Source organism: Punctularia strigosozonata (genome assembly GCF_000264995.1).
Source record: "Punctularia strigosozonata HHB-11173 SS5 unplaced genomic scaffold PUNSTscaffold_6, whole genome shotgun sequence".
In the NCBI taxonomy this organism is placed as follows: domain Eukaryota; kingdom Fungi; phylum Basidiomycota; class Agaricomycetes; order Corticiales; family Punctulariaceae; genus Punctularia; species Punctularia strigosozonata.
This window is the reverse complement of record NW_006767438.1, coordinates 428,628-456,254: the sequence shown is the minus strand read 5'-3', so window position 1 is coordinate 456,254 and position 27,627 is coordinate 428,628. Positions and strand designations below refer to the sequence as shown.

At 54.3% G+C, this 27,627-nt stretch overlaps 10 protein-coding genes across 10 annotated transcripts; 5 read left to right on the top strand and 5 right to left on the bottom strand.

The window, feature by feature from the left end:
• PUNSTDRAFT_52324 (uncharacterized protein) lies at positions 1-683 on the bottom strand. Its single transcript, XM_007383491.1, has 3 exons — positions 609-683; positions 348-550; positions 1-258 (listed from the first exon to the last, which is right to left on the bottom strand). The coding sequence occupies exons 2-3, from the start codon at positions 503-505 to the stop codon at positions 186-188; spliced, it is 231 nt and encodes a 76-aa protein (XP_007383553.1). The 5' UTR covers positions 506-550; positions 609-683; the 3' UTR covers positions 1-185.
• Positions 684-842: 159 nt separating this feature from the next.
• PUNSTDRAFT_102369 (SURF4-domain-containing protein) lies at positions 843-2,302 on the top strand (the record flags this gene model as incomplete). The annotated part of the gene is made up of 5 exons (XM_007383490.1): positions 843-1,144; positions 1,194-1,248; positions 1,302-1,543; positions 1,599-1,841; positions 1,900-2,302. The coding sequence occupies 5 exons, from the start codon at positions 843-845 to the stop codon at positions 2,000-2,002; spliced, it is 945 nt and encodes a 314-aa protein (XP_007383552.1). The 3' UTR covers positions 2,003-2,302.
• A 278-nt stretch (positions 2,303-2,580) lies between these two features.
• On the top strand, positions 2,581-4,630 carry PUNSTDRAFT_102366 (DNA glycosylase; the record flags this gene model as incomplete). The annotated part of the gene is made up of 9 exons (XM_007383489.1): positions 2,581-2,895; positions 2,956-3,032; positions 3,084-3,105; positions 3,154-3,232; positions 3,281-3,417; positions 3,470-3,733; positions 3,774-3,996; positions 4,069-4,510; positions 4,570-4,630. 9 exons carry the CDS (start codon positions 2,581-2,583, stop codon positions 4,628-4,630), a joined length of 1,620 nt encoding a protein of 539 aa, XP_007383551.1.
• A 290-nt stretch (positions 4,631-4,920) lies between these two features.
• PUNSTDRAFT_113481 (uncharacterized protein) lies at positions 4,921-7,513 on the bottom strand (the record flags this gene model as incomplete). The annotated part of the gene is made up of 5 exons (XM_007383488.1): positions 4,921-5,393; positions 5,448-6,076; positions 6,133-6,377; positions 6,434-7,108; positions 7,187-7,513. 5 exons carry the CDS (start codon positions 7,511-7,513, stop codon positions 4,921-4,923), a joined length of 2,349 nt encoding a protein of 782 aa, XP_007383550.1.
• Positions 7,514-7,574: 61 nt separating this feature from the next.
• On the bottom strand, positions 7,575-9,367 carry PUNSTDRAFT_86916 (NUP-domain-containing protein). Its single transcript, XM_007383487.1, has 7 exons — positions 9,190-9,367; positions 8,979-9,126; positions 8,622-8,920; positions 8,260-8,566; positions 8,159-8,197; positions 7,909-8,104; positions 7,575-7,859 (listed from the first exon to the last, which is right to left on the bottom strand). The coding sequence occupies exons 1-7, from the start codon at positions 9,331-9,333 to the stop codon at positions 7,784-7,786; spliced, it is 1,209 nt and encodes a 402-aa protein (XP_007383549.1). The 5' UTR covers positions 9,334-9,367; the 3' UTR covers positions 7,575-7,783.
• Positions 9,368-9,863: 496 nt separating this feature from the next.
• Positions 9,864-12,648, bottom strand: PUNSTDRAFT_126102 (uncharacterized protein). Its single transcript, XM_007383486.1, has 3 exons — positions 12,054-12,648; positions 11,035-11,989; positions 9,864-10,968 (listed from the first exon to the last, which is right to left on the bottom strand). Exons 2-3 carry the CDS (start codon positions 11,884-11,886, stop codon positions 9,958-9,960), a joined length of 1,863 nt encoding a protein of 620 aa, XP_007383548.1. The 5' UTR covers positions 11,887-11,989; positions 12,054-12,648; the 3' UTR covers positions 9,864-9,957.
• A 297-nt stretch (positions 12,649-12,945) lies between these two features.
• PUNSTDRAFT_143553 (uncharacterized protein) lies at positions 12,946-15,607 on the top strand (the record flags this gene model as incomplete). Its single annotated transcript, XM_007383485.1, has 11 exons — positions 12,946-12,954; positions 13,009-13,203; positions 13,257-13,333; positions 13,385-13,437; positions 13,500-13,633; positions 13,689-13,777; positions 13,836-13,951; positions 14,009-14,925; positions 14,980-15,068; positions 15,129-15,236; positions 15,301-15,607. 11 exons carry the CDS (start codon positions 12,946-12,948, stop codon positions 15,452-15,454), a joined length of 1,941 nt encoding a protein of 646 aa, XP_007383547.1. The 3' UTR covers positions 15,455-15,607.
• Positions 15,608-15,773: 166 nt separating this feature from the next.
• PUNSTDRAFT_143551 (uncharacterized protein) lies at positions 15,774-21,769 on the bottom strand (the record flags this gene model as incomplete). The annotated part of the gene is made up of 27 exons (XM_007383484.1): positions 15,774-16,125; positions 16,187-16,299; positions 16,374-16,856; positions 16,916-16,996; positions 17,050-17,094; positions 17,154-17,205; positions 17,257-17,347; positions 17,405-17,481; positions 17,554-17,565; positions 17,631-17,820; positions 17,875-18,480; positions 18,537-18,715; positions 18,768-18,909; positions 18,962-19,078; positions 19,143-19,525; positions 19,586-19,916; positions 19,969-20,099; positions 20,154-20,273; positions 20,327-20,445; positions 20,501-20,669; positions 20,728-20,809; positions 20,863-21,008; positions 21,068-21,148; positions 21,202-21,399; positions 21,450-21,475; positions 21,530-21,634; positions 21,696-21,769. The coding sequence occupies 17 exons, from the start codon at positions 21,767-21,769 to the stop codon at positions 18,106-18,108; spliced, it is 2,778 nt and encodes a 925-aa protein (XP_007383546.1). The 3' UTR covers positions 15,774-16,125; positions 16,187-16,299; positions 16,374-16,856; positions 16,916-16,996; positions 17,050-17,094; positions 17,154-17,205; positions 17,257-17,347; positions 17,405-17,481; positions 17,554-17,565; positions 17,631-17,820; positions 17,875-18,105.
• A 212-nt stretch (positions 21,770-21,981) lies between these two features.
• Positions 21,982-23,168, top strand: PUNSTDRAFT_120406 (uncharacterized protein). Its single transcript, XM_007383483.1, has 5 exons — positions 21,982-22,184; positions 22,251-22,335; positions 22,405-22,629; positions 22,685-22,749; positions 22,808-23,168. The coding sequence occupies exons 1-5, from the start codon at positions 22,011-22,013 to the stop codon at positions 22,880-22,882; spliced, it is 624 nt and encodes a 207-aa protein (XP_007383545.1). The 5' UTR covers positions 21,982-22,010; the 3' UTR covers positions 22,883-23,168.
• Positions 23,169-23,576: 408 nt separating this feature from the next.
• On the top strand, positions 23,577-26,710 carry PUNSTDRAFT_52317 (NADP+-dependent D-mannitol dehydrogenase). The gene is made up of 12 exons (XM_007383482.1): positions 23,577-23,713; positions 23,892-23,958; positions 24,022-24,191; positions 24,252-24,355; positions 24,406-24,473; positions 24,531-24,652; positions 24,712-25,002; positions 25,064-26,135; positions 26,200-26,233; positions 26,289-26,335; positions 26,384-26,434; positions 26,485-26,710. The coding sequence occupies exons 1-8, from the start codon at positions 23,678-23,680 to the stop codon at positions 25,235-25,237; spliced, it is 1,032 nt and encodes a 343-aa protein (XP_007383544.1). The 5' UTR covers positions 23,577-23,677; the 3' UTR covers positions 25,238-26,135; positions 26,200-26,233; positions 26,289-26,335; positions 26,384-26,434; positions 26,485-26,710.
• The last annotated feature ends 917 nt before the right edge of the window (positions 26,711-27,627 follow it).

Sequence of the window (27,627 nt, the reverse complement as noted above, 5' to 3'; positions counted from 1 at the left end):
GAGTGAGTCGGCCTCCGAGACGTCCGCGGACGAGATGAAAGTGTTCCTAAAGAGATGTGATTCAGGCGCGCATCGCGACCAGTAAGGACATGCGGTTTCCAATCCGGTTTGTGACGTTGCGGGCGTTTGCGTGTGGTTCCCGTTCGGGCCTCCTGCGGTCCACTAGACAGAAGCGGTGGTTCCATTTACCGAGGAGCTACGAGGTGCTCGGAGCTAGCCGTCAGCGAGCGGATGTCGATGTCTCGGTGTCGTCTAGCCCTGTGTTGAGAATTCGCAGGAGAGTGCGAAGGACCCTACCTGAGATTATTCATTGCTGAAGGCGGCGTTGTCAGAAGCGGTGTACTCACATGCCACTGGATACAACTCGGACCCTCGCCGACCCTGGTTCAACATAATCCGGTTCGGACGTCTTGTTTGCATGTTTCAGGAGGGCGCATATATCGATGGAAAAGCAAGCCCTTCCTAACTGGAGCCACCCCAGCGTTAATTTGCCGACGATAATCATTCATGCGACATCACCCAAGGCTTCAGCTCCTGCACCGGAAGATTGCTAGCTCTCCGGATCAGAGCTAGCATCATCCCAAGCACAAAAGCGAGCAAAAGCCCACCTCATGGCGTTTGCTACTGATGTTAACCAGGCTGATTGTCGACTTTTGGGTACAACTCCGCGTTGATCACTTTTGATGGTGCTCGTCCAACGCCTACCATGAAACGCGAGGATTGCAGTGCCCGAGCAAGAAGCGGTGCTAAATTTCTCACGCTCTGCCACGTACTACGCTTGCGTCTGGCGGAGACGTGCAGCTCGAACATTCCTCGTTCTTTGTTCTCCCTTCGTTTTCACCATGACCTCCCGCATCTCCATTGCCCGCCCTCAGGGATACACCGCGCCCCCGGCCTACTCGCCAGACCCACTTGGCATGGGCAACTCTCGGCCTTCGTCTGGTTACAGGGCCGCCAACCCCGACGATCCCCTCGAGAAACTCCGGGCGTTTGCTAAGCAAGTGGAGGACTACGTCGAGATATACACGCAACCGTTGAAGCCGCATTTACCAGCCATTGGGCGGTTCTTGATTGTGGTCACATTCCTCGAGGATGCGCTTAGAATTTTGACCCAATGGGGTGACCAACTCTGGTACCTGCAGAGGTGCGTATTCCCTTGGAACTATGCGAAACCAGTTCTAAACTCCCAACAGACATCGCAAATTTCCTTGGGGCATCTCCCATTTCTTCCTACTCATCAACGTCATCGTGAGTTGGCGATGTTGTGCCCTCGTCTGACCGTATTTGTGACACATATACAGACCATGCTTGTCGGATCCGGTGCAGTCATCACGAAGAAACACACAGAACTCGCAGTTGGCGGCCTCTTGGGCGTTGTCATCATCCAAGGCTTCGGCTATGGCCTCATTTTCGATCTTAACTTCTTCCTCCGCAACCTTTCGGTGATCGGTGGACTGTTCATGGTCTTCTCCGACTCGATGGTCAATAGGAACAGGCGATTTGCAGGTCTTCCCACCATTAGCGACTCTGATCGCAGGAAATAGTACGTTGATGTTCTACTTCACAAGTTTACCATGGTGTAACCAAGCCTATCACAGTTTCCTTCTCGCGGGCCGCATTCTCTTGATCTTCCTGTTCCTCGGATTCATTATCCAGGGTCAATGGTCCTTCGTGAGGCTGTTGGTCTCCATCGTCGGACTGGCGGCGTGCGGTATGGTTGCCGTCGGATTCAAGGCAAAGTGGAGCGCAACGTTCCTCGTCTTGGTCCTCAGCGTGTTCAACGTTTTCGCCAACAACTGGTGGAGCGTGCACTCTGCGCACCCGCAGCGCGACTTCCTCAAGTGAGTGACCTCGACCCTCCTGGCTTACATGTAAAGTATACTGATGTGACCTCCCTAGATACGACTTCTTCCAAACTCTGTCCATCGTTGGTGGGCTTATCCTGCTCGTCAATATGGGCCCCGGTGGCTTGTCCGTCGACGAGAAGAAGAAAAACTACTAGGGTGACGGCTGTATATATGTTGGGAGTCTATGGCCTATTCCTTCTGTAATCCTGGTACACCGGTATTCCCGAACCTAGTAGCGAACGGCATCCGTTCGGTCTTGTGGAGGCAGCTACGATGTGGTCGTTCCATACGTGGTTTCCTGCCAGATGTGGCTGAAGCACGGCGCACGCGTACTTACACGACCGTGGAGTCGCTCTGATCCCCGTCCATTCGTTTCATGCTTTTAGTCGTGTGCGGTGCCGATCTTCCCATGCGCGAGGATATAGAGATGCTTGGCGCTGGTGATGAAATTCTCCGAAGGACAATGCCACGCTTTTCGCTCCCTGCGAAATCCTTGTTCGCGCAGCAATTCCATTATCGAATGCTCGAGATACCATTGGGTCCGTGCTTGCGAGCACAAGATCCGATTTTGTGTCCAGGATTTGCACCCGGGCCTCTTCACGCGGCGACACACGACACGCGTAATCTCGCGTGACGCGCAGCCGCGAAAGTCAGTAACGCGCTGAACCTCGTGACCGAACGGTGGGTGAAGGTAAACAACTTACAAGTGGAGTTACTCTCTGACTGCTGCAATATGTCCACCGACGATGACTACGTACTGTCAGACTCAGAGGAATATAGACCCACTAAGAGACGGCGCACGACGAACGGTTTACAACGAACAACACCGAAAACAAAGAAGGCCGCAGCGAGCCACGCAGAATCAACCTCTGACATCGACGCTGCCAGTACACATGGTGTATCACGACATTCTATCAAGTACCCGGAACGTCTGGAAGAAGCACTACTACAATGGTATGGTACTGTGCACGCAGCCCGCGGCATGCCCTGGCGCAAACCTTACAACGCGTCATGGACACCCGAGGAAAAGGCTCAACGCGCCTACGAGGTATTGAACCGCTCTCTGTGTTGTACATATAAGATAAAGCGACATTGAAGGCTTTTATAGGTGTGGATATCGGAAATTATGTTGCAACAAACGCAAGTCGCGACCGTCATACCCTACTACAACAGATGGATGTCGAAGTGCGTAGAGTATACATACTAGCCTGTACAATCACTCACACCAGATTATAGGTTCCCAACAATAAAAGAACTTGTGAGCCCTGTTTTTTTGCGTCTCCGATTGCATGTTCATGTTCTTCAGGCGTCCTCTGACACCGAGACGGTCAATGGTCTCTGGAAGGGCTTGGGCTACTACTCGCGAGCTGCGCGGCTACTTGCAGGCGAGTACGTATCATAACGTAATGCTTGTCTCTGACCTGTCACCACAGGAGCTCAAAAGGTTGTGTCAGAGCTGGGAGGTTTCCTTCCCGACAATGCAAAGGATATGGAAGCCAACGTCCCAGGGATCGGTCGTTACAGCGCCGGTGCCATTTGTTCCATCTCTTACAATGAACGCGTGCCTGTGGTTCGTATCATCGGCAGTATGATACCTTATTTTTTTCTGACCCTTTTCCCAGCTAGACGGCAACGTCCATCGACTTCTATCTCGCGTGTTGGCCTTACACGCACTCCCTAAGGCTAAGACTACCCTTGATATACTATGGGCCGCAGCAACGAGCCTCGTTGAAGTTTCCGAGCGACCCGGGGATCTCAACCAGGCATTGATCGAGTTGGGAAGCACGGTTTGCAAAGTTCGCGATCCGAATTGTCAGGAATGCCCGATCAGAGAGGAATGTGTCGCTTACCAGCAGGAAACGCAGTCACAGGTAAGTAGCTTCGATGTAAGCATAGGCATTCCCCTGAATGTGCTCTTGTCGACAGTATGTGGCTGGCAACTTGATCCCGGACATCGAGGAGCTTTGTAAACTCTGCGAACCTCTGCCTTCGCCTTCAGGAACACCTGTCACGGCGTACCCTATGAAGGCGCAACGGAAGAAAGCTCGAGAAGAAACCGATATCGTTAACGTGATCGAGTGGCGCCCCTATTCAACGCATTCAATACCGGTCGATCGACATTTTCTCTTAGTGAGGCGGCCGGACGGAGGTTCGTGGTGGGCACATCCACTTACAACCCTGAGCTCTGCGTCGAGAAGTTCAACCCCAATTCACTTGCTAGGTTTACTCGGCGGCTTGCACGAGTTTCCAACGATGCCCGATGTGAATCCGAAGATCGCGGGTGATGAGCTGCTCAAGGTGCCTCACACGCTGCTGTGCGACCTTCTCGCCGTGTCTCCACCACCCTTCACGAACCCGAGCCAAGAACACGGCACTGCCGTAGTGGCTGCGGAAGACGGTGTTGCGAACGGTGGCGTGCAGATTACCTCCGTCCGAACTGTCGGGGATGTGATCCATGTGTTCAGCCACATAAGGAAGACCTACCGCGTGCAGTGGGTCATCCTAGAAGGAGGACAGACGCCTCCTGCGCTGAAGAGTACGTCCATCATCGACAGGACGATCAAGCCACGGAAGGGCAATAAGACGGCGGCAAAGGGTAGCGTTGTCAACACGGCAGCGCCAATCAGCCGATGGACGACGCTGGAGCAGGTTTCTGATGCGAAGTACGCCATTACTGTCCTCATGTCCAGGCATGACACTAAGCCTCGGACTCATTACGCAGCGTGGGCACTGGAGTTATGAAGGTGTGGAACTTAACTCGTAAGTTATGGGAGAAAGCGTGAGCACGCCTCAGAAGAGAGCTCACGCACAGAGCTCCTCGAGTACCACCATTCAACGATGTCTGTCGGCATAGACATCAGCCAGGACCATATAGGCGATCCATAGACATTCTTCAGATGGCCTTCCGGTGGATAGTATACCCTCATATACGTATATATCCATTTTGATTGCCTTGAACTCAATATACCAGATCACTAGGTCGCAGAAATGATGTACCATGGATCCCCAACTGCTGACGCGCACTCCGACATCAACTGCAGAAGAAAAGCGCCTACAGTCGGTACTTGCTCGGTCATGTTCGTCCAAAGATGGCGTTCTTGCTCCCGCTCCGAATGCCCTTCCTCCTTTGCGTGCGACCTTTCCGCTCGCTTTCACTCATCTGGTCCCGGCGCCGCTCTTCCTCTCCGCCCCTCTCCAAGCCCGCCCCAAATCTTTCTACGCTCTTCGTTCGCCCTTTGCCCTTCCCCGCTTTCTCAGATATACCTTGGTCTCGCGCGGCCGATGCCGAGGGGACCCAGGTCATTTCCACGTTGCCCGATCCTCCGCCACCGTGCGACGATGATCTGCCTTTTGGCTTGGCTGCCGACTGCCCGCTTCCGCCGCCAGAACGCCGTTGGCCAAATGCAGCGTTCCTGTCTGTGCGGGCACCGCTGTCGGCCTGGGCCCGAAGGGGGACGAACTGCACGTTCGGCTTACGCCGCGCCGAGTGCGGCACTTGCTCCTCAGGCACAGGGAGCTTTGTTCGAGGATCGTCAAAGCCCAGGTCTGCGGAAGGCGGGGTTACCGATAAACCCCATGAGCGGGAATGGTTGGACATACCGCCAGCATCACTGCTATCATCACTTCGAGCGTCTTCGTCGTCGCTTTCGCCAAGGCCGTCGCTTGAAGAGCGGTCGCTCTCTTCTTCCTCTTCCTCAACTGCGGTCTTCATGCGCCGGCTAGCAGCAGATCCCGAAGAGGCCTCAGTCTGGCGGTGGGCCGCCATGGAGGGGTTCATCAGAGCGAACTCTCTCGTCGTCTCATCCACCTGGAACTCAGGATCCTCGAACAGCGCAGTGAAACGCGGGTCGTTGAGCAGCGTCTGCTTGCCGCTCTCCGGCGCAGGCTCGTCCTGGTCGATGACCATCGGCTCATCAGCCCCTTCTGCCGCCGCCGCCTTCGCTTTCAAGCGCTCCAACTTCTTCTCGCGGCGTTTCCTCTCCCGCTCCTCCTCCCTCTTCACGCGTTCAGCGAGCGCCTTATTGACCTTTACGCTCACGTCCTTGCGCGTTCGGATGCGCGTGTCTGCGAGCTTGTCCATCTTCTCCTTGATCTGCTTCTCGCGATGTTCCTCGTACGCGAAAGGATTCGCGATGACGCGGGCGGTGTCGTACAGCTTGAGCGACAAGAAGTAGCCATGCATGTATGGCTTGAGTGCCGGTGTACCAATGAGATGATCCAGACCCAGACTAAAGATCGGAAGAGCTTCAGAAGATCGTGCAACCGCAAGACAAAGCGAACGCACCTCGTGAGTTCCCTCCTCTCGACGAACTTGTAGTCCTCGTAGGCTGTCCGAGTAGTTTGGTCCTCCATCTCTTCCGTGATGTTTTCAAGGAAACTGCACCAACGAGGAGCAGGTCCGAGCTGGGGAATAAAGAACGTGTTCATCTGAATGCCCTCGTTCGCACAAAGCAGGAGACCGCTTCCGGGCACATGGTGGACATCGTTGAGATCGGTTGCAGGGGTTATGGACGTGAAGTTAGTGGAGGGCTATGTACGCGCGTCAGCGTCGGGACGACAGTCAGCTAGATCGAGGCTAAGCTAACCGTATTTCGGTCCCATATTTTGATGACCTTTGTGTCGGCGCTGAGAACAAGGCCGTCGCCGGCCATGCGACTGCCACCCTCAATCCAAGATAACCTCTTGATTGGAAGTCCGTATCCCTGATCCTTCAAAGCAAACGGCAAAGCCGACCGTATGTCGTATAACAAAGTATGTCCTGTGGAAGTTCCGATGGCGTATGACAACCCGTCCGACCTTGACGAGAGCGCCGTTACCGATATCCCATCCGCATCTGCCACGTCATCCAAGCCAGGTAATACTGTAGACCGAGAGCCCCCGAGCCTCTGCCTTGGTAACCGCAGGACGCCAACCCTCGCTCTTGATCGTGGGTCCCAGAACTCGACCGTCGCGTTGGTCTCTGTGCCGAATGCTAATAGTTGATGTGCGGGGTTAATGTCGATGGTGTTTACTCCGGGCACGACCTCTCCACCGTCGCCTTGCAGGTTTATGGGGTTCATGAAGCGGCCTTGCTCAAGGTTGAGGCGGTATACCTCGGAGCCTGACGCAGCAACGTATGCATCACAGGAGGGGAAGTGATACGCTAAAGCGCGGCCGAACCGGGGTATCCTGGTGCGATAGTGAAAGCCGCCCTGGGTATGGAGTTCTAGTGTTCGGTCATTTTGCAAGTGCAAGCTTTTCGTCCAGTCGTCAGACAGGCACTGTCGGAGGACAAGGTGACAAACAGGATCATGCTCAATCAAACCCGGTAAGAACATGGAAGAGCGAGACTCACTCACAATAAAGTCAACGTTTTCCGCGTCCGTATGCCGCTCGAACTTGAGCGTAAGTTGGTCCAGATCCCAGACTTTCATCCGGGGTTTGTACGTTCCCGTCGCAATCGCATGGTGCCCATCCCTCGTCGTCTTTATGCGATTGCTTGCCTCGGGGAACTCAAAGCCTTGGATTAGCTCAATGGTTCCCTCAATATGCTCTCTTCGCGCTTTCTTGCCCTTGCCCTTTGCTGCTCGTTTGCGGGTGAGCCAGTCAGGAAGGGATGAGGACGAGCCGGCCGTCTGGCCGTTAACGGTATAGACCTTGACTGCGGTGGGGTCGGGTACAGCCATCTCGTAGATGTTGCGCTGCAAGTAGGGCTGTAATATATATCACAGAGCCACGGGAGCAGGAGAGTTCAGCAGGCGAGAGATAAAATTAGATCATGCAAATTATTGTCACGTGAAGTACGTTTCCCCGTCTACAGCGAGCAGCGAGCAAACACCGAGGATAGTTATCGAAGCCCGAGGTGCAGACACTGTACTTATCACAAGCTGACTCAGGGTCGGCTGCGAAGCTCCTGCTTTACGGGGAAAATCACCACCTTTTTCGTCGCACTGAGTTCATCGCCTACGTCGGTACGACGGGAGTCTCCTCCTCCGGAGCGAACCAATCGTTTCAGCCAACGATTCACCGGGGCTACAAGTAATGAGCAAGCCGTCTGCTGAAGGTGGTGAGAGGCACTTACCCGAAGTCAGCCTTGCCGCCTAACGACTCAAAGGCGTCACCGATGTAGTTTGTGGGCTTGATACCCTTCTCGAACTCTGATTTCCACCCGGAGAGGATTCCTTGCACGATCTTGATTCCAGCCTTGTAGATGTTCGCGACCGCAATATCGAAACCATCTTGCGGTGCGAACACAAGGTTGTACAGAGCGCTCTCGCCTATTACTTCAGCGTGAGCAGTCGAGAGGGGGGCATATGGCATGCTGATCGTACCAGGATATGGCCGATCAAAGTCAGAGATGGTGCGCATTACTGTTGGTGGTGCTCAGCTTGGCGAGAAATCAGTGAAGCGCACGTGTTGGCAGCTTGCTCACCGATGATGCGACTGAAGTCGACCAAGCCGGCCATCGCACCACGCATCAAGGCTTCCAACGAGGCATTATCCTCCTGGGCAGTCGAGCAGTACACACCAGTACCGTTCGTGATTACCGACGTGTAAATAGCAAATTGTTCGCAGAGAATGTCGCCGCTGAAGTAGACGTCGGATGTTGCGACGTCGCACTCCACCACCGACGGAGGAGAGCTTCCTGCTTTGTAGGATGCGTTGCTAGCATAGTTCGCGCGGTACGCTGCTGCCCCGTTACTGTCGACCAGAGTCGCCTTCCGGGCAAAAGCGACGGCCTAATGTCCACGCATCAGTAGGGATTGAGCAAACTGACCAATGAGACAGACGAACCTTTTTACGCAGAGCATCGTTCACTTCGAAGACCTCCGTTCCGTACCACTCCTGCGGGAACGTGTTCGGCGCATCGGTGTCAAACGCGAAATACCCAGTGCTGAAATTCGACCCAGCCTCTCGGGGGTCGATCTCGTACTGGAGGGCAACCTGAACCGCATAGCGGGCGAACGTGACGCTACCGGTGGTTGTGAGGGTCGGACTGCCGCCCGCGATACCCGCGATGAGGAAATAGGTGGACCTCAGATCAAAATGAGGCGACGTCACGAGCGACATCACCGTACTGGCCGCATTGATCTCTGTATACACAACGTATGATCAGCGTATGTACGAGAGCGAGGGAAAACCTGCAGGCACCTGATTCTCCCGTGGTGAGCTGGCAGATCTCGCCATCCTTCGTGCAGTGCACTTGCGGGAACAGGGGAGAGAAGCCAGGAACGGTGATGTTATGCTCCAGCACGTTGAACTCCGGGATGCCGTACCAAGTTTCACCTTCGGGGCTGAACTACAAGCATCGTGGACCCTGGTCAGAACACTTTCGTCGTCGCTAAAGGACAGATGGGCACACCATGCTGATGATGAACACCTTTGGTTTTATGGGTCCATGGCCGGCTTGCTGCTTCTCTACGCCGTTCGAGAGGCTACCCGATGCTGGTCCGGTCGCGACCAACGTCGCCGCAGCCAATAAAAGCGCACCGAGTCTTGCGAGCATGGCTAAAGTCGATTCAGCGAGTAGTGGGATCCCGATAGAACCACGGGGCACCAAGATCTATCGAGTCCGACTTATATACGCCATGGTCTCCGAGTATCGCCACGGGGCCCTGCCAGAAATTAGCGACATCTCGTACCGTAGGCGGATCAAGCGCACCTCGTGGTTACACTGTTGTATCGCGATAAGCAAACGGAGCAACCATGGTTGGCAACGGCTCCTACGCCGGTCGGAACATGTAGGAAAGAAAGCGATAGCTTCCTTGCGGCGCCAACAAAATCGGCGGAAGTCTATCGGAACGAGCGCTACGGGAAATCCTTTATTGGGTTATGCGCCGCCTTGATATGGATAATGCCACATCCGACGGTGAGAAAAGCGTGGTACGCCATTGATCTGTGGTCTCATGTCATTCTGTTACTCCCATCGGCACCAAGTACCGTGTCAATGTAGTTGCCTCCATCCAAGGCGGCACGAGCGGCCGGACGCTTATGAACTGCCCAGGATCTACGCAGTGGCATTAAGACATCTGAGCTGGATTTGCATTGAATGCTACTGTACAGCAAGCGACTACGGTTTACTCCAGAAGCCCTTAACGATATCACGTCCAGCACACGACTGCAGGCACGATCATTCCATCGTCGGGTCCAGATATATCTCAGGCTCCGTGGCCATACCGTCCTCGTCCACGATGATAAAGCGCAAGTCATACGGTTTGAGCGCTATGGGGATCATCATCGCCCCATCGGCGTCCTGAGCTGTAGCCGTAGAAGAAGGCGTGGGGGTCGATGCCGAGGGTGAGTCGCCGGTGGGTGTCGCGCTCGGCGCCTCCTCGATGACTATGGTTGACGACGCCGAACCCGAGGCTGGGGAAACCGCAGCAGCAGTGGCTACAGCGTAACTGAAAGAGCTTGGGGAGAAGGATTCCGTTGAGGCAGAAATAGGCGTAGCTTCCGCAGTCTCGGCCGGGGAAAACGTGGCCGAGCTGGTATCCGCAGCATAAACAGCCAGCGATTCAATCATGGCGGGGAGCATGTGCTCTGTCTCCGTAGGCGGCGCTGCCTCGAGTGCGATACCCGTGGGTGTCGGGGTCGCAGTCGGGAATGTGGCGCTCATTCCCGAGGTCGGCTGCATCGGCGCTGCGCCCTCGTCTTGCGCAGCAGAGCCCTCGCTTTCGTCCTCCTCCGCCGGATATCCCGCCACCGTCCACGAGTCCGGGCCGACCTTCTTGTAGTTTCCATAGTCGTTCTGGCCGTCGTCTTGCCCCTTGTACCACGTCGGCCTCAGCCTGTCGGTGCTCCGCTGCCACACGAAGATCCGGCTTCGCTGCGCGTTCTCCTCGTCACACTTGTCCAAGACCAGCTGTCCTTGATCCTCGGCGGTTGGGTCGAACGCGGCGCAGAGAGCGGGACCCGGCGCCTGCTGCTCTTGCTCCGCGCCGGAAAAGCTAACGGTCGCCAGCATTTCGTCTTCTTTGAGACCAGACGTGTCGACGGTGGTGTAAGCCGGAGAACCGGGTTGGATCAGGCTAAGGGTCAGTGTCGACCAGCTCGATGGGTCGAACTCGAATTGAGGCTTGCTGTCGGGTGAGATGACGCCAAGCCTTGCCATGAGACCAATGCGGCTGTTGATACCAGCACCCTACGAACGATATGGGTGGGGATCAATTGCTGGTACGAGATCATAAATCAGAATGGAAATACGAACGTAAAGGTCGATGTACCCGGTGATGTTGCCGCTCTCGGGGGAGGAAGGGGCCTCCTGACGAGGGTGGTGCAAGGAACTGTCTACGCCGGGGACAGACGAGTTGTGTAGGTCACGACTCTCCTTATCCTTCTTCGACGACCCTTCTGCCTTCTCCTTCTTATGACCGTGCTCGCCCTTGACGCGCGTCGCGGCTGCCGAGGGACTAGGAGTCTCCTCAGCCGCAGATGAGGACATCGCGGGGACGGAAGGTGGGATGGGTTGAGCAGGGAGACGCTCGGCCTTCTCCTTTATGTCTGGCTCACCGGACGCGCCATCATGCGTTTCATTCGCCACACTCGCGATGGACAGCGAAGACGCCTTGCCGGTTTCCACATGCAGCGCTGCTGCACCTACCCTGGTCCGAGCGGATGCTACTGCGTCTTTAGCTTTAGGTTTGACCGCGGTGGGTGTAGGGGCGCTCATAATCTTGGGGAGTCCAAGAACGCTCGGAGAAGCCGATGCCTTATGAGGCGCTTTCGAGGCCGCGGTTGCTTTCTCGTACACATATTCGGTATGGTGCGTGAGCGTTGTAGCGGAGAAATGGGGGGTTTTGGCGACGCCTTGAGTCTGTTCCGGTTCATCCTCCGCGACAGTTAAGTGACGCGTCGAGGTAGCCTCAAAGGTCGCATGTGCCCGGCGAGTGCTGAATTGCGCTGATTCTTCGTCGTCTTCTGCATCCCATGCATGAGCACCAGATTTCGACTCGTTCTTATCTGAGTGGCGGGCCTGTAGGCCGGGGGAAAGAGGAACGGGCAAAGCGTGCACCAGGGATCCAGAGAGCGTGACTAGGGCGAGTAGGATTTGGAGGCGCATCGTGATTGCCGCTAGCTCAGGTTGTGTAGTTTTGGGATAAGGTTGTTGTATGAAACAGGGAATGACTGGCAAGTTGAGTGGGGGCGACCAGTCGCGAATAGAACTGCGAGATCCGGCCATTCATGTTAGCATTCCCTTGAGGAGCTATGATTCACATAATTACAGACCTGTGAAGAGCAGCGACTAGCGCTGAGATGGGTTGAGAGGAAAGAAAGGATGGAATTGCAGTCAGCAAACGAACTCCGGCTGACCCGCTCCATGGTTGAAGGTTATGACAGTTCGCTGACGGCTTCAGGGTGGCGTGTGCGGCCAGATCCTCGCGATACACGCAGATCTTCCTACTGTTAGACCGATAGTGTATCTGGAGGTAATATCTGTGCACTTGCGTCTCGAACCCCTTCAGGCGTCGTGGTCGCTGCCGGGGAGAATGCAGGCTGGTCAATGGTCATCATATGGTATCGTAGAACTATGGCTGAACACGTAGAATTATGTCGACTGAAGTGATCAGATCACGGATACGCTGTCTTTTGCTACGAGCCTCAGGAATCGTGGCTTTCTCCGGCAGCTATAGGGTGCGCCGCGCACCCATCCGTAGGATGTCCTCGTAATCTCAAGCCGAGTTATCGTCCCTCAAACGTTCGATATGCCTCAGAGTTAGCGAAGCGGGATCCAGTTCATTGGCAGAGATACAGTAGAAGGGACAGTAGTGAGCAGGTTGTATCGTCCAGAGCGCTCAGGAATTCCGCTGTAGGCGATAGCGACTGGCCAGCGGCAGAGTCGGAGTCCTGCGCAGGAGCCCAGTCCGACGGTCACGCTTTACTCACGTGACAATGCATTGATCCAGTGGTCCCATGGACAAGTCTATGGACCATCCGTCATAGTGCTCTCAACCGCTATCAATATTGACTGAGGCTCCTCTGCCACAGAAGGATGACCAAACGTAGAAGAATATCCACTCATTCGGAGACTACCACTCCTGCAGTTGAATCAACGCAGAGGCGGAGAAGGACACGAGTGACAGGTAGACTTGCAGGACTACTCATCCTGCCCCTGGATATCATGGTAGAGGTGAGAGAGCACGTACTGTGACCATGTTCTTGTTTCGCTGATCGTGCCCAAAAGGTTTTTCGGCATCTTGACCCCGTAGATCTGCTACATCTCTCGTGGGCATCCAAGGACTTTCACGCGCTGCTCATGGCGCGCTCTTCCGCCTTCATATGGAAGACCGCATTCGCGAACGTCCCTGGCATGCCGAGCTTGCCGCCCGACATGAATGAGGCGCAGTACGCTCGTCTCGCTTTCGTGCCGTTATGTTCGGTACGTCAACAGTACGCCTTCAGAATCGGACTTCACGCTTACGCACCTCGCAGCTGTGTTGCAAGGCCACGGTACGTAAGATTGACTGGCCTTTGCGATGCCGCATATGTTCGAGCTGTGCTGAGGCCGAGTAGGTGTAATACGTTCCGTGACGATTCACGGTTTACTCACGAGATAACAGGCTCGAGGAGACCGAGGATGACATGTCAGAGGTACCCCACCGACCCCATATTAGTATGTCAATTTGGACTTCGATACCTTCGGCACCGGCTTACATCCTTTTCTACCCCTTGAAGAGAATAATGGCATCAACGTATATGTTGAATCGGCTTATGATGATTACCGCGCGGCGCTCGATGGCCTTCCGACAGATGAAGACAAGAAAGCGTTCAGATCGCAACGCAAGCAAGACGTAAAGATTATACTGGAAGTTCGTAATATGGTTGTCGCTCCTCGGACCCTGATACGAAGGCAGCAATACGCAGCACGCGAGCCTTTGTGAAAAGTGGTCCGAATCTCGCTCGCTAGATCGTACGGCGGAGCTGCGTGAGATCCGCAAGCAGAGGTACAAGGAGTACGTTCTCATGAGCGCGCGCATATATGCGTGTGCGCGGTCGCTCATCAACCTATAGTGTCATTGCAAGACTCACAGACCTGGGATGGGGGGATGAGATCAAGGTGTTGTACCCGGCGGACCTCTTGTGGCAGGACAGCCGCGTGAAGCAAAACCGGAAGCTGACTGACAGAGGTGAGCCGGAAAATGTGCCCCGATATCCATAGAATATAACGCCAACGTCAAACACAGCATGGAACAACATCCGCGATCCCCTTGTGAGAATGATGGAGAAAGCCAGAGATGAGCGCTTGGCTCGTGATCGGAAATCGCTCCTCTCCAAGAGAAGGCTAGTGGCCGGCCAGGCGCTTAACCGCTGGAAGGTTGACTTCCTAGCGAAGCAGGGCAAGCTTCTTCTTTTGCCCGAAGTGGCGGACTTCGTATGCTTCGAAGAGGTACATTCCATTATCAAGGCTCCTGTATCCCAGGAGATCACGATCGAGTCGTTCGCACCCGTTCTGGAAGTCATGTCGGATATCATCCCCCGCTGGCGCCAATCCATCACCAAGCAGCTCATGAAGAAGGTGTATTCCATCATATACGAGACGGAGTATTCGTCCCTTTCACGCGAAGGGAAACTGGAGGCCCTGGACATGACTCTCAAGGAGTGCAAGTTAGCCAAGACCGTTTTCAAATGCCCATGCTGTGAACCGGATGAGGCGGAGAATCCCAACTTCTTCCTCTTCGCTGCGATGGCCGCGATGTTGGGTGCCTATAATGCCGGCGCTACCGATGAATTCTTCGTGACACAGGCGCCGCTCTTCTATCCAGCCGTCCTAGGACACGAGTGCCTGAGGCGCTCCCCGGAATCGTGGTGGGACATGACCATGCACCACAGGATCGAGGAATACCGCTGGACGAAGATCGCGCCGGAACGCCATTGGGACGAATCCGACGACGACTTCGACCCTTATGATGACGAGTGGATGTGCCGCGTCACCTGGACACCGGAAGATTTGGAGCTGGACAGGACGGCGGGGAGACTCGTGACGCGATTACTCGAACAATGCGGCCTGGATCCGGACACGACGACGGCGGAGGAGATGGACAAACTCGATTATCTGTTTTCCTGCGGGAAGTGCGACAAAGTCATGGGGTGGAAGATGACAGTGAGAGCGTTCTGCAAGCTACGGGGAGATAGAAGCTGACCGTGACTCATTCAGATCGCACATCAGCGCAAACACGCGGGCAGTGAGATCAAATGGACTCGCTTGGACGACGAGGAGGCTGAACGTTATCGACGTGCAGAGAGGTAAGAGCGATTCGAAGGACACGTTGCGGATGTCCTAAATGCTGATGATTCTTCCGTTAGACACGTCGACAAGGAACTCGCCGAGTGGAAATGCGTCCATTGCATCGATCTGCCGACAGAAGTCTGCCAGCAAGAGTTGCCTTGCATTCGGCAACATCTGCACGGAAGGTGGGTGTCGCTGATTCTGCCCCTACACCGGATATTCACGTTGATTGACCTACGGATGTTGCAGTCACTCGATCAGAGCGCCAATCGAGGGACGTGATTATTTCCGTGTTCGTAGCCCGCCATATCGTCATCCAGTTGCATACACCTCCGACGGTATGCACGTCGAGAAGACTAGAGCTGGGGTGTTTGTCGAAGAGGAATGTTCAGATGAAGAATAAGGACTCCTGCAAGATGAGGACAATTGATGTTTGAAGGCAGCGGGTCCGACCAAAGCGTAAAGCACACCTACGATAGTATAGCACTCACCTACCTAATAGATACTGCTATCTGTCTACCTACAAGTCGTACATAGTCTGCAAGATATAGTTAAGCCCAAGTCGTCTCATAAGTATCAGATCAGGCCCCTGCGGATTGCAATTGCAACTTGCAAGGCGACAACGTGCGACTCGGACATGAGTATATCGACGTCACGAACACAGCCACGCCAATTCACCGTTCTCTCAGGGTTTGAGCGTCCACCAAGGCGAACAACATCAGCGGCACCGTAACACGCCGATCAGCCATAGACCTCACCATGGACGGCAAGAAAAAACCGGAGCGCGCGAATAGCACTGGTTTGTTCTTGACGGAACCCAAGGCTCGCGGCGCGAACCGTAGCACGAAGGTCGCAGGGAAACTGAAGGTGCTGCCCGATCAACCGACGCCGTCAGGTAGCGTGGTAGCGGCGGGGACCGGGACGGCCCCGCAACAGCCCGCTGTGGTCCATATCCCACCTGGACCGGAGAGTGCACCACCAAGACGCGGTGAAAATGGGAAGGAAGATGAGAGCGAGGACGATGAAGATGACGAGGAGATGGGGGATGAGATGAGCGAGGAGCCCGAAGCCGAGGTACGTCTTATGCGTATATACACGGTGCAGTGGAACTTTAGTTGATAGTGCATGAGGATAGGTGTATAACCAGATTGCGATGATACCTGAGGGCACCGCTCGGCGAGACGCACTTCGTCTCACGAAGAAAAAAGCCAAGTCCCTGCCGCGTGTCACCGCATATGCGACCTGCACGTAAGATATCACTTACTTTCAAAGTCTACGAATTCTGTGACCTGATCGCCCGCACTTCGTACGAACACATGCAGATCTTACCGCTTCCACGACCTGATGAAGTTCTTCCACGCCCGTCAGGCAGCTTATCACACTGCCCCCCGGATTATAGACGAAGTAATCTACACGCCCTACGTCTATGATCCCAGTCCTCCACAATCCTCAAGCGAGCAATCCAATCCGCCTCCTCCTCGGCGTTCAGCCAAGTACTCTAGCGATGGTGGGGTGCAGACCGGCGATCTCCTCGGCATCCCTGAACTGCGGGATGAGGAAGCCGCGTCGGAGCGCGAGCCAGGGGAGACCAACGGCAAGACACATCCCAGCGAGATCGATGTCGGGGCTAGCGCCACCGATGTTGCCACCGCGTCTAATGGAGGCTTGAAAGGAAAACGCAGGCGAGCGCGGAGCTCGAAGTTCACTGTCAAGCCCACCGAAGCCGAAATCTTCATTTTCAAGTACGGTACGGTGGTCATCTGGGGCATGACTGAGGTCCAGGAGAAGCGATTCCTGTCGTCGATGTTCGTCGTTTCTTGCCTGCCTAACAACAGCGCGCATTGACATCGTTGTCTTCTTTTAGCAAGAGATTCGAAGTCGAGAGACTCGCTCCAGACGATATTGAAATGGAAGATTTGAATTATTATTATGCGAATTATTCACGGTACAAAACAGTTCTGTCCTCCCGCTGGACATTAATGTAACGCATCCCTCCAGGATATACAACGACGTGATCACGCTCCGGAAAGGATCGTCATATATGTGCGCGTTAAGATCACTTTCACTGTTTGCATCCCTCACTTATTCGGCGCGTAATTTAGGACCAAACTATCCCTGTCACATGCGTTATCTCAATCAGTCAAAATATCTCTGGTATGTTAATAATCTTGTGTATGGATACGCCTTCAATAATGTCCGATGCAGTTTGAGGCGCTCATCTCGTCGACAATTGAAGAGACAAAAGACATACCCGACCAAATTTCGGAGGCCGGCAAGATTAGGATGCCACACAGAGGTAGGTTCTCCACCTTTGTCTCTTGACGAGCTATAGACTGACCGTACTGATGTCTAGAAATAATGAGGAATATTGGTGAGTTATTCCTCCTGCGGACGAATATCAACTCCGTCGGATCCGTCCTCGACTCTCCTGTGCGTTTTCTTAGCTACACATGTTTTGCACCTTCACTGACGTTGTCTTTCTCGAATGCTTCACGTCCACAGGAAGTTTTTTGGGTAAGGCATAGTCCATACTCATACTCTAGGTTCATAGTCTGCACAAACTGACGAATTCCGTACAGAGTTACCCTGATCTTCAACCACTTTATGATGCTGCCCGCTCGTACCTCGAGATCCCACAACGGATCAATCTGCTCAACTCCCGTGTGGAAGTGTTGCAAGACATGCTCCAGCTGCTGAAGGAATCGGTGTCCTCGCGGCACTCCGAAAGGCTTGAGCAAATTGTCATCGTCCTGATCGCCGTAGAAATTCGTTAGTTCCTTCATCCATGCTCCTATCGCTCGATTGCTGATGATGTCGCGTCAGTTCTCGGAATCATCACTATATTGGTCGATCTCTTTGCATGAGTCGGCACGAGTGTTTGCATATATATACCCTACCTCGACGTTACGCGTAACGGTCACTATCGGAAAACCAAGTGACCATGGATAGGCCGTATCCGTGTACAATATTACATGATTTCCAGAGTGTCAATGTATATACAACAATCCGCCCAACACTTGCTTCCCATCCGCAATCAGCAATACAACAACGGCATCAGAACCGTCCGGCTTCGCTCGTCTTGGACCCTGTACTCCGGCTGCTGATCGTCCGATCGCGTTCCTTCAGTCTCGGTGGAGCCAGTTTGTCCCTGTCCCTCGCTTTCTCCCTGTCCCTGTCCCGCTCCTTCCTGCTCTCCTTGCTCGAGCTCGACTTGTTCTGCCTGAAGCACAGAAACTCGACTGCCGTCGCGCGTCGGGTTTCGGCCAGCGTCCGTTTCACGCCATCAAGGTGTACCTGCAAGTTCTCGTCGCCTGGACGGCGCGAGTATGTCTGCGAGATCTTGTTGTAGATCTCGGAGAGCGTCTTGGCCGCGGAAGGCGTCACGAAGCGCGAGACGGTTTGATGCAGGAACTCGATCTCGAGTGTTGCCTATCCGTGTTTTATTACGACGCAGTAAGCCAAGAGAAGAGAAAGAGAGGACATACCCGAAGCATCCCGCCCATGCCGAACCGCTTGACTTGCTTGAAGCACATTAATGCCTCGTCCGCCATGTCCTCGACGAGGGCGTTGATGATACGCTCGAGCTGCGGAGGCGCTGTGCTGCTGACTTGCGCGTGTACGCTAACAAGATACATGAGGGTTTCGTACATGTACGGTCGGATTTCTATAACCATGGATAAATGATTGTCCAGAATGGCAATATGCAGGAAGGTTACCGGTTGGTTGAGGAGTTTCGTACCAGTCCATGTCGCTGTCGAGAATTCCGCTGCGCACGAGGCCCATTACGATCGCTGCTTTGGGTTTGACATAGCTGTCGAAAAGCGTCTTGTCGAGCTCTTGTACAACAGTCATCAAAGTCTAGAACAGAGTTGAACAACATCGCTGTCGCCATCCGGTGTAATGATCGCACCTCTTTATCGTTGGTCATGGTGATGCCTACTCCGGTTTCGAGTTCGTTCACCATGCTGGGTATCATGACGCGCGAGAGATATTCAAAATTGGAAATCACTAAGAGTAAACGTGTGTTCTGCATGGCATGGCATGGGCATAAGTAACACATTACTGAAGGGCAAGGCCGTATGAAAACGTACCGCGTCAGACAGATCCAATAGCTCCAACGGATTCGTCCCCCCAAGCACAGCACTACCTCTTCCCATCGTTTGTGTCTTCCCTGAAGTAGAAGCCACGCCTACTGCGGGTGACTCGTCCGAGGCCAGGTGCACGAGTCCGTCCAAGAACGCGTACATCGAGTCCAAGAACGCCTTCGTAATCTTGACGACGAACTCTTGCGCGACAGGGTATTGCTTCGCGGGCCCCCTCGACGACGAGGACGTCAGGTCCACCGCACCGGCAAGCTTGAACGCGGATGTGGTGATTTGGCGCTGGAAAAGCTGAATCTGGTTGAGGTAGAGCGTCGTCGAAGGTTCAGACGAGTTTGCCGTCCATGTTTCTAAGTGGTAGAAGATGTTCGCGTCTGCGCCGAATCGTTTGTTATCATTCAGCGAGCACGATAGGCAAGGATAATGGACCGCACCTCGTTGCCACGCCTGCACAAGCACGTCCTCGAATTTCCATCGCGCGCTCTCCAGCAGATTCTTTAACACCGAGCTCGCTTCGTTTCCTAGCTCCATTCCCAGCACCTCGTTGACAGTGTCTTGTATTTCTGCAAGCGCCTTCATCAGGTAATGGCCCGTCGTGATCACGTTCGAGTGTTTGGGTAGGAGCAGCGGCGTGACGCTACTGCCCGCAGAGCGCATGTCCGTCAACACGAAGGCTTCAGAGAGGAGCGAGATGTAGAGCTTGACGATGTCGAGCGCCATGGTCCGTACTTGGTTTGGGCTGCGCCGCGATGTCGACCCAGAGGACTAGTAGTGCGCATGTGAAGGATCACTTCGCGAAAAGAAACAACAGCCTGACCTTCTTCAACTTGCCGTCGAGGAAACCTCTTGAAATTCGCCAAAAGTTGGGGAACGCGGAGAGCATCGCCTCGGAGACGCTCTTGATCAAGTCGATGATCGCCGTCCACACCTCGTGCCCCCCGGATTGTGCTACGTCAAGATCTTAGCTAATGGGAATGAGACGACACAGCGAGAGAAAAGCACCGATAACAGTTTCGGCCTGCTTGGTCTCTGATGCGCTGAGGCATTGCGAGAGTTGTGCGGACAAAAGCGAGCTAAGGATATCGGGCCCACTGATATTTGGTGATGTTTTATCTTTCACCGCTAGATGAGGGCGAGTGTCAGGCATAGTCTCACCAAAGGCAACCAACGCTCACATTCCACCGTTGCAGTGGAGACACGGTAGGCCCTATTCATTTTCTCCAATATGTGCTGGTGTTGGCTGTCCAAGTATGTCCAAGCCGGGTCCTCCGCGGTTTCGAGTTCGAGGAGTATCCTAACCACCAGGCATCAGCGATCTATAACCCTCAAGAACGATAGATTTGACGCGCTCTATGGTCTTCTCCTGTTCCTCGACACTGCGTTTAGGATCCCGTAGTTTGGCGTAAAGCATGGAGCGCATTTCGCTCATGGGCTTTTCGACAGCACCCCAGACTTTGTCTAGGATGCGCTTCTGCTGCTGCTCCGCAGAAGCTTTGTTTTGACCATCCTTCTTGGCGCCTGAGTAAGACGTGTCACGGGTTGCTCTTTGCGCATAAATGGGGTGAGGGCTGTTCACCGATCGGAAGCAGTTGGCCAGGACGTGACTCCAACATGAATTTGCCCTTCTTGTAGTCTCGCAGCGCAGCGTCGTATTTACCCTGTGATCCATGTGATGAGATTCCATCGGACGAAACGAGACAAGTGCGCGAACCATCGCAATCAGCTCGACCAAGGAGCCGGGAAGGTTGAAGAAGAACTTCGATCGCTCGAAAACGCCCAGCGTTGTGCGCAGCTTCTGCGCTTTGGACGCGTTCTCGAGTACAGGGATGAAGACTTGATTCGCCTTTGTCGCAGCATCTGCATCGCGCATCTCGATTCTTCGGTCACGGTCTTGAGCATGGAATGAACAAACTCACGTTTCAGCTCTTCGCGAAGTTGTTTGGACCCGAACTCTGCATCCTCTTTCAAAGGCCCTTCCTTCATCTCAGCATACAGAGCTGGAGAACGTATTGTTGAATGCGGGGCCATGAGAGATGGAGGACAATCGTACCATCAGTGGATGCTTTCACGGCGACGAAACGATCGAAGTTGTCTTCGACGAGGACGCGAATGGCTTCTGAGCGAGCGTCAATGGTGCGTTTGAGATGCTGGATACCGGATGAGAGGTCTTGGTAGCTTGCGTCAGGGTGTATGACGGAGAGGAATTGTTTCGGGTCAAATGATTTTGAGGAGATCAAGGTCGCGGCCTCTGTGCGTTCATGAGCGCGGGTTGCGAGTGATTTCATGCATGGTACTGACTGGTTTGCGTGTCCATGGACTTCAGGCTTCATCGTTCCGTCAATGCACTGGTAGGATACGAGTGATCGAGAGTTACTCACTCGATGACCGCACCCAAGCCTAACGGATCTGCGACTTCTGACTCGCCGCCAGCCGGGCTCATGACGGCGGCATCGTCCAGTTCACGATCAACTTCTTCCCATTTCCTGAACAGGGGCGTATCTGTTGGTACATTGCTCGAAAACGCGATGAGGCTGCCAACCTTACCTAGGGTTCAAGGACGAGAGTTTGTACGTCTTCAGTAGCGTCTCCTCGTCGACATCGAAGTTGAGCTTGCCCATTATACACGGGCAATGGGATTATCGGCCTAGCGGTCTGCGTGGAGTCGGTCACAGGAGGTATCGAGGATCATGGACACCGGGGTGTCTGCGAGATGACCGCAGCGTAGCGGCTCTGCAGCGGTTACCGCAAACGAATTTGATCACGAATTTGACGCGCGCACGTCGCGCTATATAAGACGCGTTGATCGCGTTCGTCTCGCCTTCTCCGCGATCAACCCACCACCTTTGCTATGAGAAAGAAATGGACGTGACCAGGGAGGACCACCAACGCATCTCGATTGATAGCGTGCAAGACTGGAAAGCTATGAAACAGTCCTACAGGTCTGCGGCTCGTGCACAGCTGGATGAATTGCTTGCCACGAGCGCCGATGTCGGGGCTCAACACCGGGAGTTGATGTTGCAACATTTAAACCGAGTGCGTGGCTGAGTTGTATGCTCATATGTACGTCTGTGCTGATAGATGTTGCCTCACCCCGCGTAGTTCGTGGACGATGTTTTCGAGTCCACCAAACCGAACATCCGGGTGAACGGGATGAAGCTAGAGGACGTGCTCGAGGATGAAGAAGGTATGTATGTACTAGGTCACGCCCACACAACAACAACATTCTCTTGGTCTGCTCTGACCACGATATTAGATTCGGAGCCCTTTGACGAGGCGCTTGATCGCCATATATGGTCGCTCGCGGACCAGCGCATGAAATGGCAACAAGAGGTTGCGAACAAACGTCGGACCGTTCCGGGGGAAGTCGCAGAGCTGGTTGACAGCTTGCTCGAGCGCCAACGGTCCGCCGACGCGGAACCGGCGTTGGCGGACGAAGACGTGGCTGTCGACAGCGAGCCCGAGGTTGAGGGTGAACTTGGTTCGTGCGATGCCGTATCGCCGCGTCGCCCAGTTTGACCGAGTACTTGATGCAGGTATTCCTCCTGAAGCCGAGTTTAGATTTAAGTTGACAACTACACTTGCGGGAGAACTGGAACAGGTAGAGAACAATCGTTCGTCCTCGTCAGGGGCATTGCTAACACAAATTTGTGTTCCAGGAACTCCCTCTGCAACGTCAACGATCGGAGCGCGTTCAGGACGTCGCCCGTACGCTACGGAGTCGCAAAGAATGAACTTAGTTGCACCATCACGCATCATCGCCCAAGTTGGCTCTGGACTGCGTATATGGTCTGCGATCGTCGATGTTCGTCCTCTTAACTGGGGTCCATCTACGAGGACTCAGCTCGGTTCGATGCATTCGGGCTCGCTGGTCTCACTTGCACGACATCCGCGCTTCACCATGAGAACGCGATATTCCCGACGTGATACCGCTATCTACTCGCCGATGCATGGTGCCTAGCGCTAACGAAGGCTTGTTACGTTTCTATCACAGTGGCTGTCTCTACCGATAACCCTTCTCCCACCAGTATTCTTGGCGGTTTGATGACGTTCGCGTTGCGACTCGGCTCACGAGCTGATGCATCAACGTGCTTTGAACGATGAGTTGACTTGTCCATGATCTTATCTTCGGCCCATGGCGGCCATAAGCCGTACAGCTGCAGTACGTTCCGCGGCACATGCTCAGTGCCATGAGAAAGCGACACGGCAACATGACGACCCAGCGCGCTGAGACGAATCTGCGCCTTTCCACGCGCACGTCGCAAGAAGGTCAGGGATCGTGATCACTTTAGAGCTTCCTGTTCCAAAGGGGGAAAGTGCATATCCATATCGATACTGGGTCGTATGACGTCATGCTTCGATGCACTGCCGGGCGATGGGCCGAACATCGCTGGCAAACTTCGGTGACCGGCGAGCGTGCAGATAAAATCTTCGGCCTCCTGGAATAATCGGCACCCCGTTTTCTTTATCTGAAACGACCACTACCACCGCCAGCGACATCAGACCACATTCTCAATCGTATATCCAAGATGAAGGGCACTATGAAAGCGCTGTGGTACAACAAGGTTAGTAGATGCTGCGCGATCTGCGTGGCGGCGCGTCTAGATTATGGCTTGGTTATCGGCGCGGTGTGAGCCTATGATCATCGCGAGGGTACTCCGTTGCGAAGGTACTCAAGATCTGGCTCGCGCCGTGTCACGGTTTGGATCGTGCGGAACAGTAAGCTGACGCGCAGATATATAGCCCCAGGACTTCGAAATGAAGGAAGTACCCATCCCGGAGGTGGGCGACGACGATGTGCTCTTGAAAGGTACGAGACCCTCGAAATCCTATGCGACCTGCCCGTTGCTCATCAACCCTTATCTGCCCATAGTGACCTACTGCGGAGTGTGCGGCACCGACGGACACATTCACGACGGCGAGTTCATCGCCAAGTTCCCTCTCATTCCCGGACACGAAGCGGTCGGCACCGTGGTTGAATTCGGCAAGAATGTGAAGGGGTTCGAAATCGGTGACCGATGCGCGGCCGACGTGGGCATTTCGGTGAGTTGCCTCTCCCGCCTCCCATACAGTGCATATACTCACTTAATTCGGCAAATACAGTGCCAAAATTGCTTCTACTGCCGACGAGGGAACGGCTTGCTCTGCGAAAACTTCCATGCGCGTGGTGTGACGATGCAGGGTGGTTTCGCGGAATACATCGCATAGTATGTCGTTGAACTAGACAAATCTGGACGTGCTTCTGATTTCTGTCAAGCCCCCAGAACAAGCTATACAAGATCACGCGGATGACAGATGAGGAGGCGACCCTCTTGGAGCCGGCAGGCAAGTCATCACTCAAATCAACGTTTTACTCGTTCTTGTTCAACCTGTAGTATACAGCATGCGCGATCCACGGCCTTGACAAGCTCAACCCGCCAGTCGGTATCGAGGTCCTGCTCCTAGGTGCCGGTCCGACCGGTTTGATCCTCGCTCAGCTCTTGAAGCTAAACGGTGCCTCGAAGGTGAGCCACATTTAGCGTCCCTGCAACCTCCCCATGCTCAATGAGTACGCCATGTCTAGGTCGTCATCGCCGCGAACAAGGGCATCAAGATGGACCTGGCCAAAGACCTCGAGTGCGCGGACGAGTACATCGAGCTCGACCGGTCTAACCCCGAGCCGCAATGGGAGCAGCTGAAGAAGGACAACCCGTACGGGTTTGACGTCGTTGTCGAGGCGACGGGCGTGGAGAAGCTCGCGAACGACTCGATCAACTATGTGCGTCGTGGTGGTACCCTCATGATCTATGGTGTGTACGAGAACAAGGCGCTCGTGCATTGGCCGCCGAGCAAGATTTTTGGTGACGAGATCACGGTAAGTGGAATCCTAGGAACACGTGTTAGTGAACGTTTGGCTCACCCTTATTGAAATGCAGATCATCGGCTCGTTCTCGCAAACCTTCTGCTTCCCCCGAGCGGTCGCGTATCTCGATAGCGGCAAGATCAAGACGAAGGGCATGGTTACGGACATCTTCAAGCTCGAGGATTACCAGAAGGCGCTCGACAAGATGAACAGCCGTACTGCGCTCAAGATTGCTATCAAGCCTTAAGCGCGGCTTCCTCTGGGAGCAATACCAGGTGTCGAGGGGCTCGCTGTTGTAGAACGATGGCGCTGGAAAAACCTGGACAGAATGTCGTTGGCCAGAATGTAGCTGTAGCACCGTTTACAAGACGATAACTTCATGGGAACCTCGGCCCTAACTCCGAGATACCGCCGCGCACCAAATAATTGTTGGCGCGCCTGTCGCCTACTGACTCTAGTCATCCTGCATCCACCTCTCCATAGCTGTACTACGTCGTGCTTGAGGCTCAGGCCTAGGGTAAATCGTTAGTCCGCCGGCCACAACCCGCCAGGTCGTCTCCGCCAAGACTGATGCACTTGCCGAGAGCGTTGTTCCTCAACTTTTGGCTCCTCTCTGGCTCGAGCCTCGTCACAATTTACGCCCAAGGGTCGGAGTATCATCTGGACATCGACCCGCAAGCCGCCGTCGCGAGCATTTTGATGGCAGGCGGACAGGGAGCAGCTGTACGTGATGCTTAAGATTTCCGACATTCTGTTTTGCGTCTCCAGGGCGCATACATTCATGCACATGTGAACCTTGAACTAATGTTCGACTCTTCTGGATATGTGCAGGTGCCGCTGGATGTGGAGAACTACCCCGTCGCGCCGGCCGAGCTCGAGCTGAAGCAGGTCCACGTGTTCGTCCGTCACGGCGAGCGCACGCCCGTCGGCGTCCGGATGGCGGGACCGCCGGCGTCGATACCGGAGCATTGGATGATGTGTAAGAACGCGAGGAGGTTTAGGGCGGCGGTTGCGGGGTGGGCGCCGAGTGAAGATGCGGAGGTGGCGAGTAATAAGGGTGGGGGGAGGGAGAGGGAGGAGGACGCGTTTTTGAGCATGAAGAAGGTGGTGGAGAGGGCCGACGGGACGAGTGCGGAGGGGGAGTGGTGAGTGGATGAGACGCATGTTTGGGGATAAGTGTATGTTGGGCTGATATGGGTGTTGGTTCAGCTTGTTGGGAGAGTTGACGGATATCGGACGTCAAGTACGTGCTTGTCATTCTCTTGAAGGTGAATTGTATTCTAACCTTCTCTTGCTAGACGACGTATAACTATGGTTCCGCGCTTCGGAAGCTATACGTAGAGAAGTGAGGCGAAGAATACATTCACGCTTACCGGGCTAATCTCCGCTCAAGGCTTGCCTTCCTGCCTGACGTCTTGAAGAGCGAATCGGAGACCTACTTCCGGTGCGTCTACCTCAACGTTCTTGACACAAGGTGTCTAAAGCCGTACTCAGGTCGACGAACATGCCACGAACAATAGAATCCCTCCAGCAGATCATTCATGGATTATACCCTTTACACAAACGCGACGAAGACGTCACTGCGAAGGTGCTGATTCGGTCCGTTGCTCGTCTCCGCCTTTAGTCCTTGATATCGCTGTGTTCACCTGCCTGTCCACCGATCCGGTCGTCCATTAAATATGTTTGCACGGCTCTATTCGCCACCTCTGATGCACCCTCAGGAACGGCAAGGACGAGAACCTCATTGGTAACACGTACGCGTGCAAGCGCTTAGAGGTGTTACTCGCCAGCTTTGCTCATGGTGGGTGACAACCGCGTGCTGCTTGACAAACATATGTTCTGACATAACGGCCCTGTAGCCGCGGCGACCGCGTTCAATCCTGCTCTGCAACGTTTGGACGAAAAGCTGTCAAAATACATTGACGGCCATCCATTCCGGATAGATGGAAAGCCAAGAGCGAGCGGCGTACTGGATACGGTACGAATGGCCATCAAACGGGCGGGGGCATGCGTCTGAACGCGGATATGCTAGGTTCGCGCCGCGGCTGCCAACGGCTTCAAGATACCTCCTGAATTTGAAGAGAAGTCTGTTATCGACATCCTGGTGTGTGCATGCTATCCGATATTGAACGTGAACGGCTGCTCACCTCTATACTAGGAAAAGGCCGTCGTGACTGAATGGTTCGCAGGATGTGAGAAATTATAACGAGCTATCGTTGCCCTTGTTGCTGATACTTGGACTGTCTAGATAAGACGGAGGAGGTCCAACGTCTTGGCATGGGCCGTCTACTATCCGACTTGTCAACGAAGATGCAACATAAAGTAGACAGGCCAGAGGAGGAAACGCCCAAGATTCTCATACACAGCACACATGACACGGCGCTGGCAGGGTTATGCACTACCCTGGACGTTTACGACGAGAAGTGAGTGGTGACCGAGCATCGCTAGGCGCATGCAAGGTATATTGAGCACGCTCTACAGATGGCCGGCTTTTACCGCTGGGATCACCTTTGAGCTATTCCGGAGACGGGAGTCGCCGAATGGTCAATCCTACCTACAGGCGTTCTTGGGCGGTCTCTCGTGGAAACGTCCCGAGAAGTCATTCGATTACTGTAGGTTGTCACGATACCGTCATTC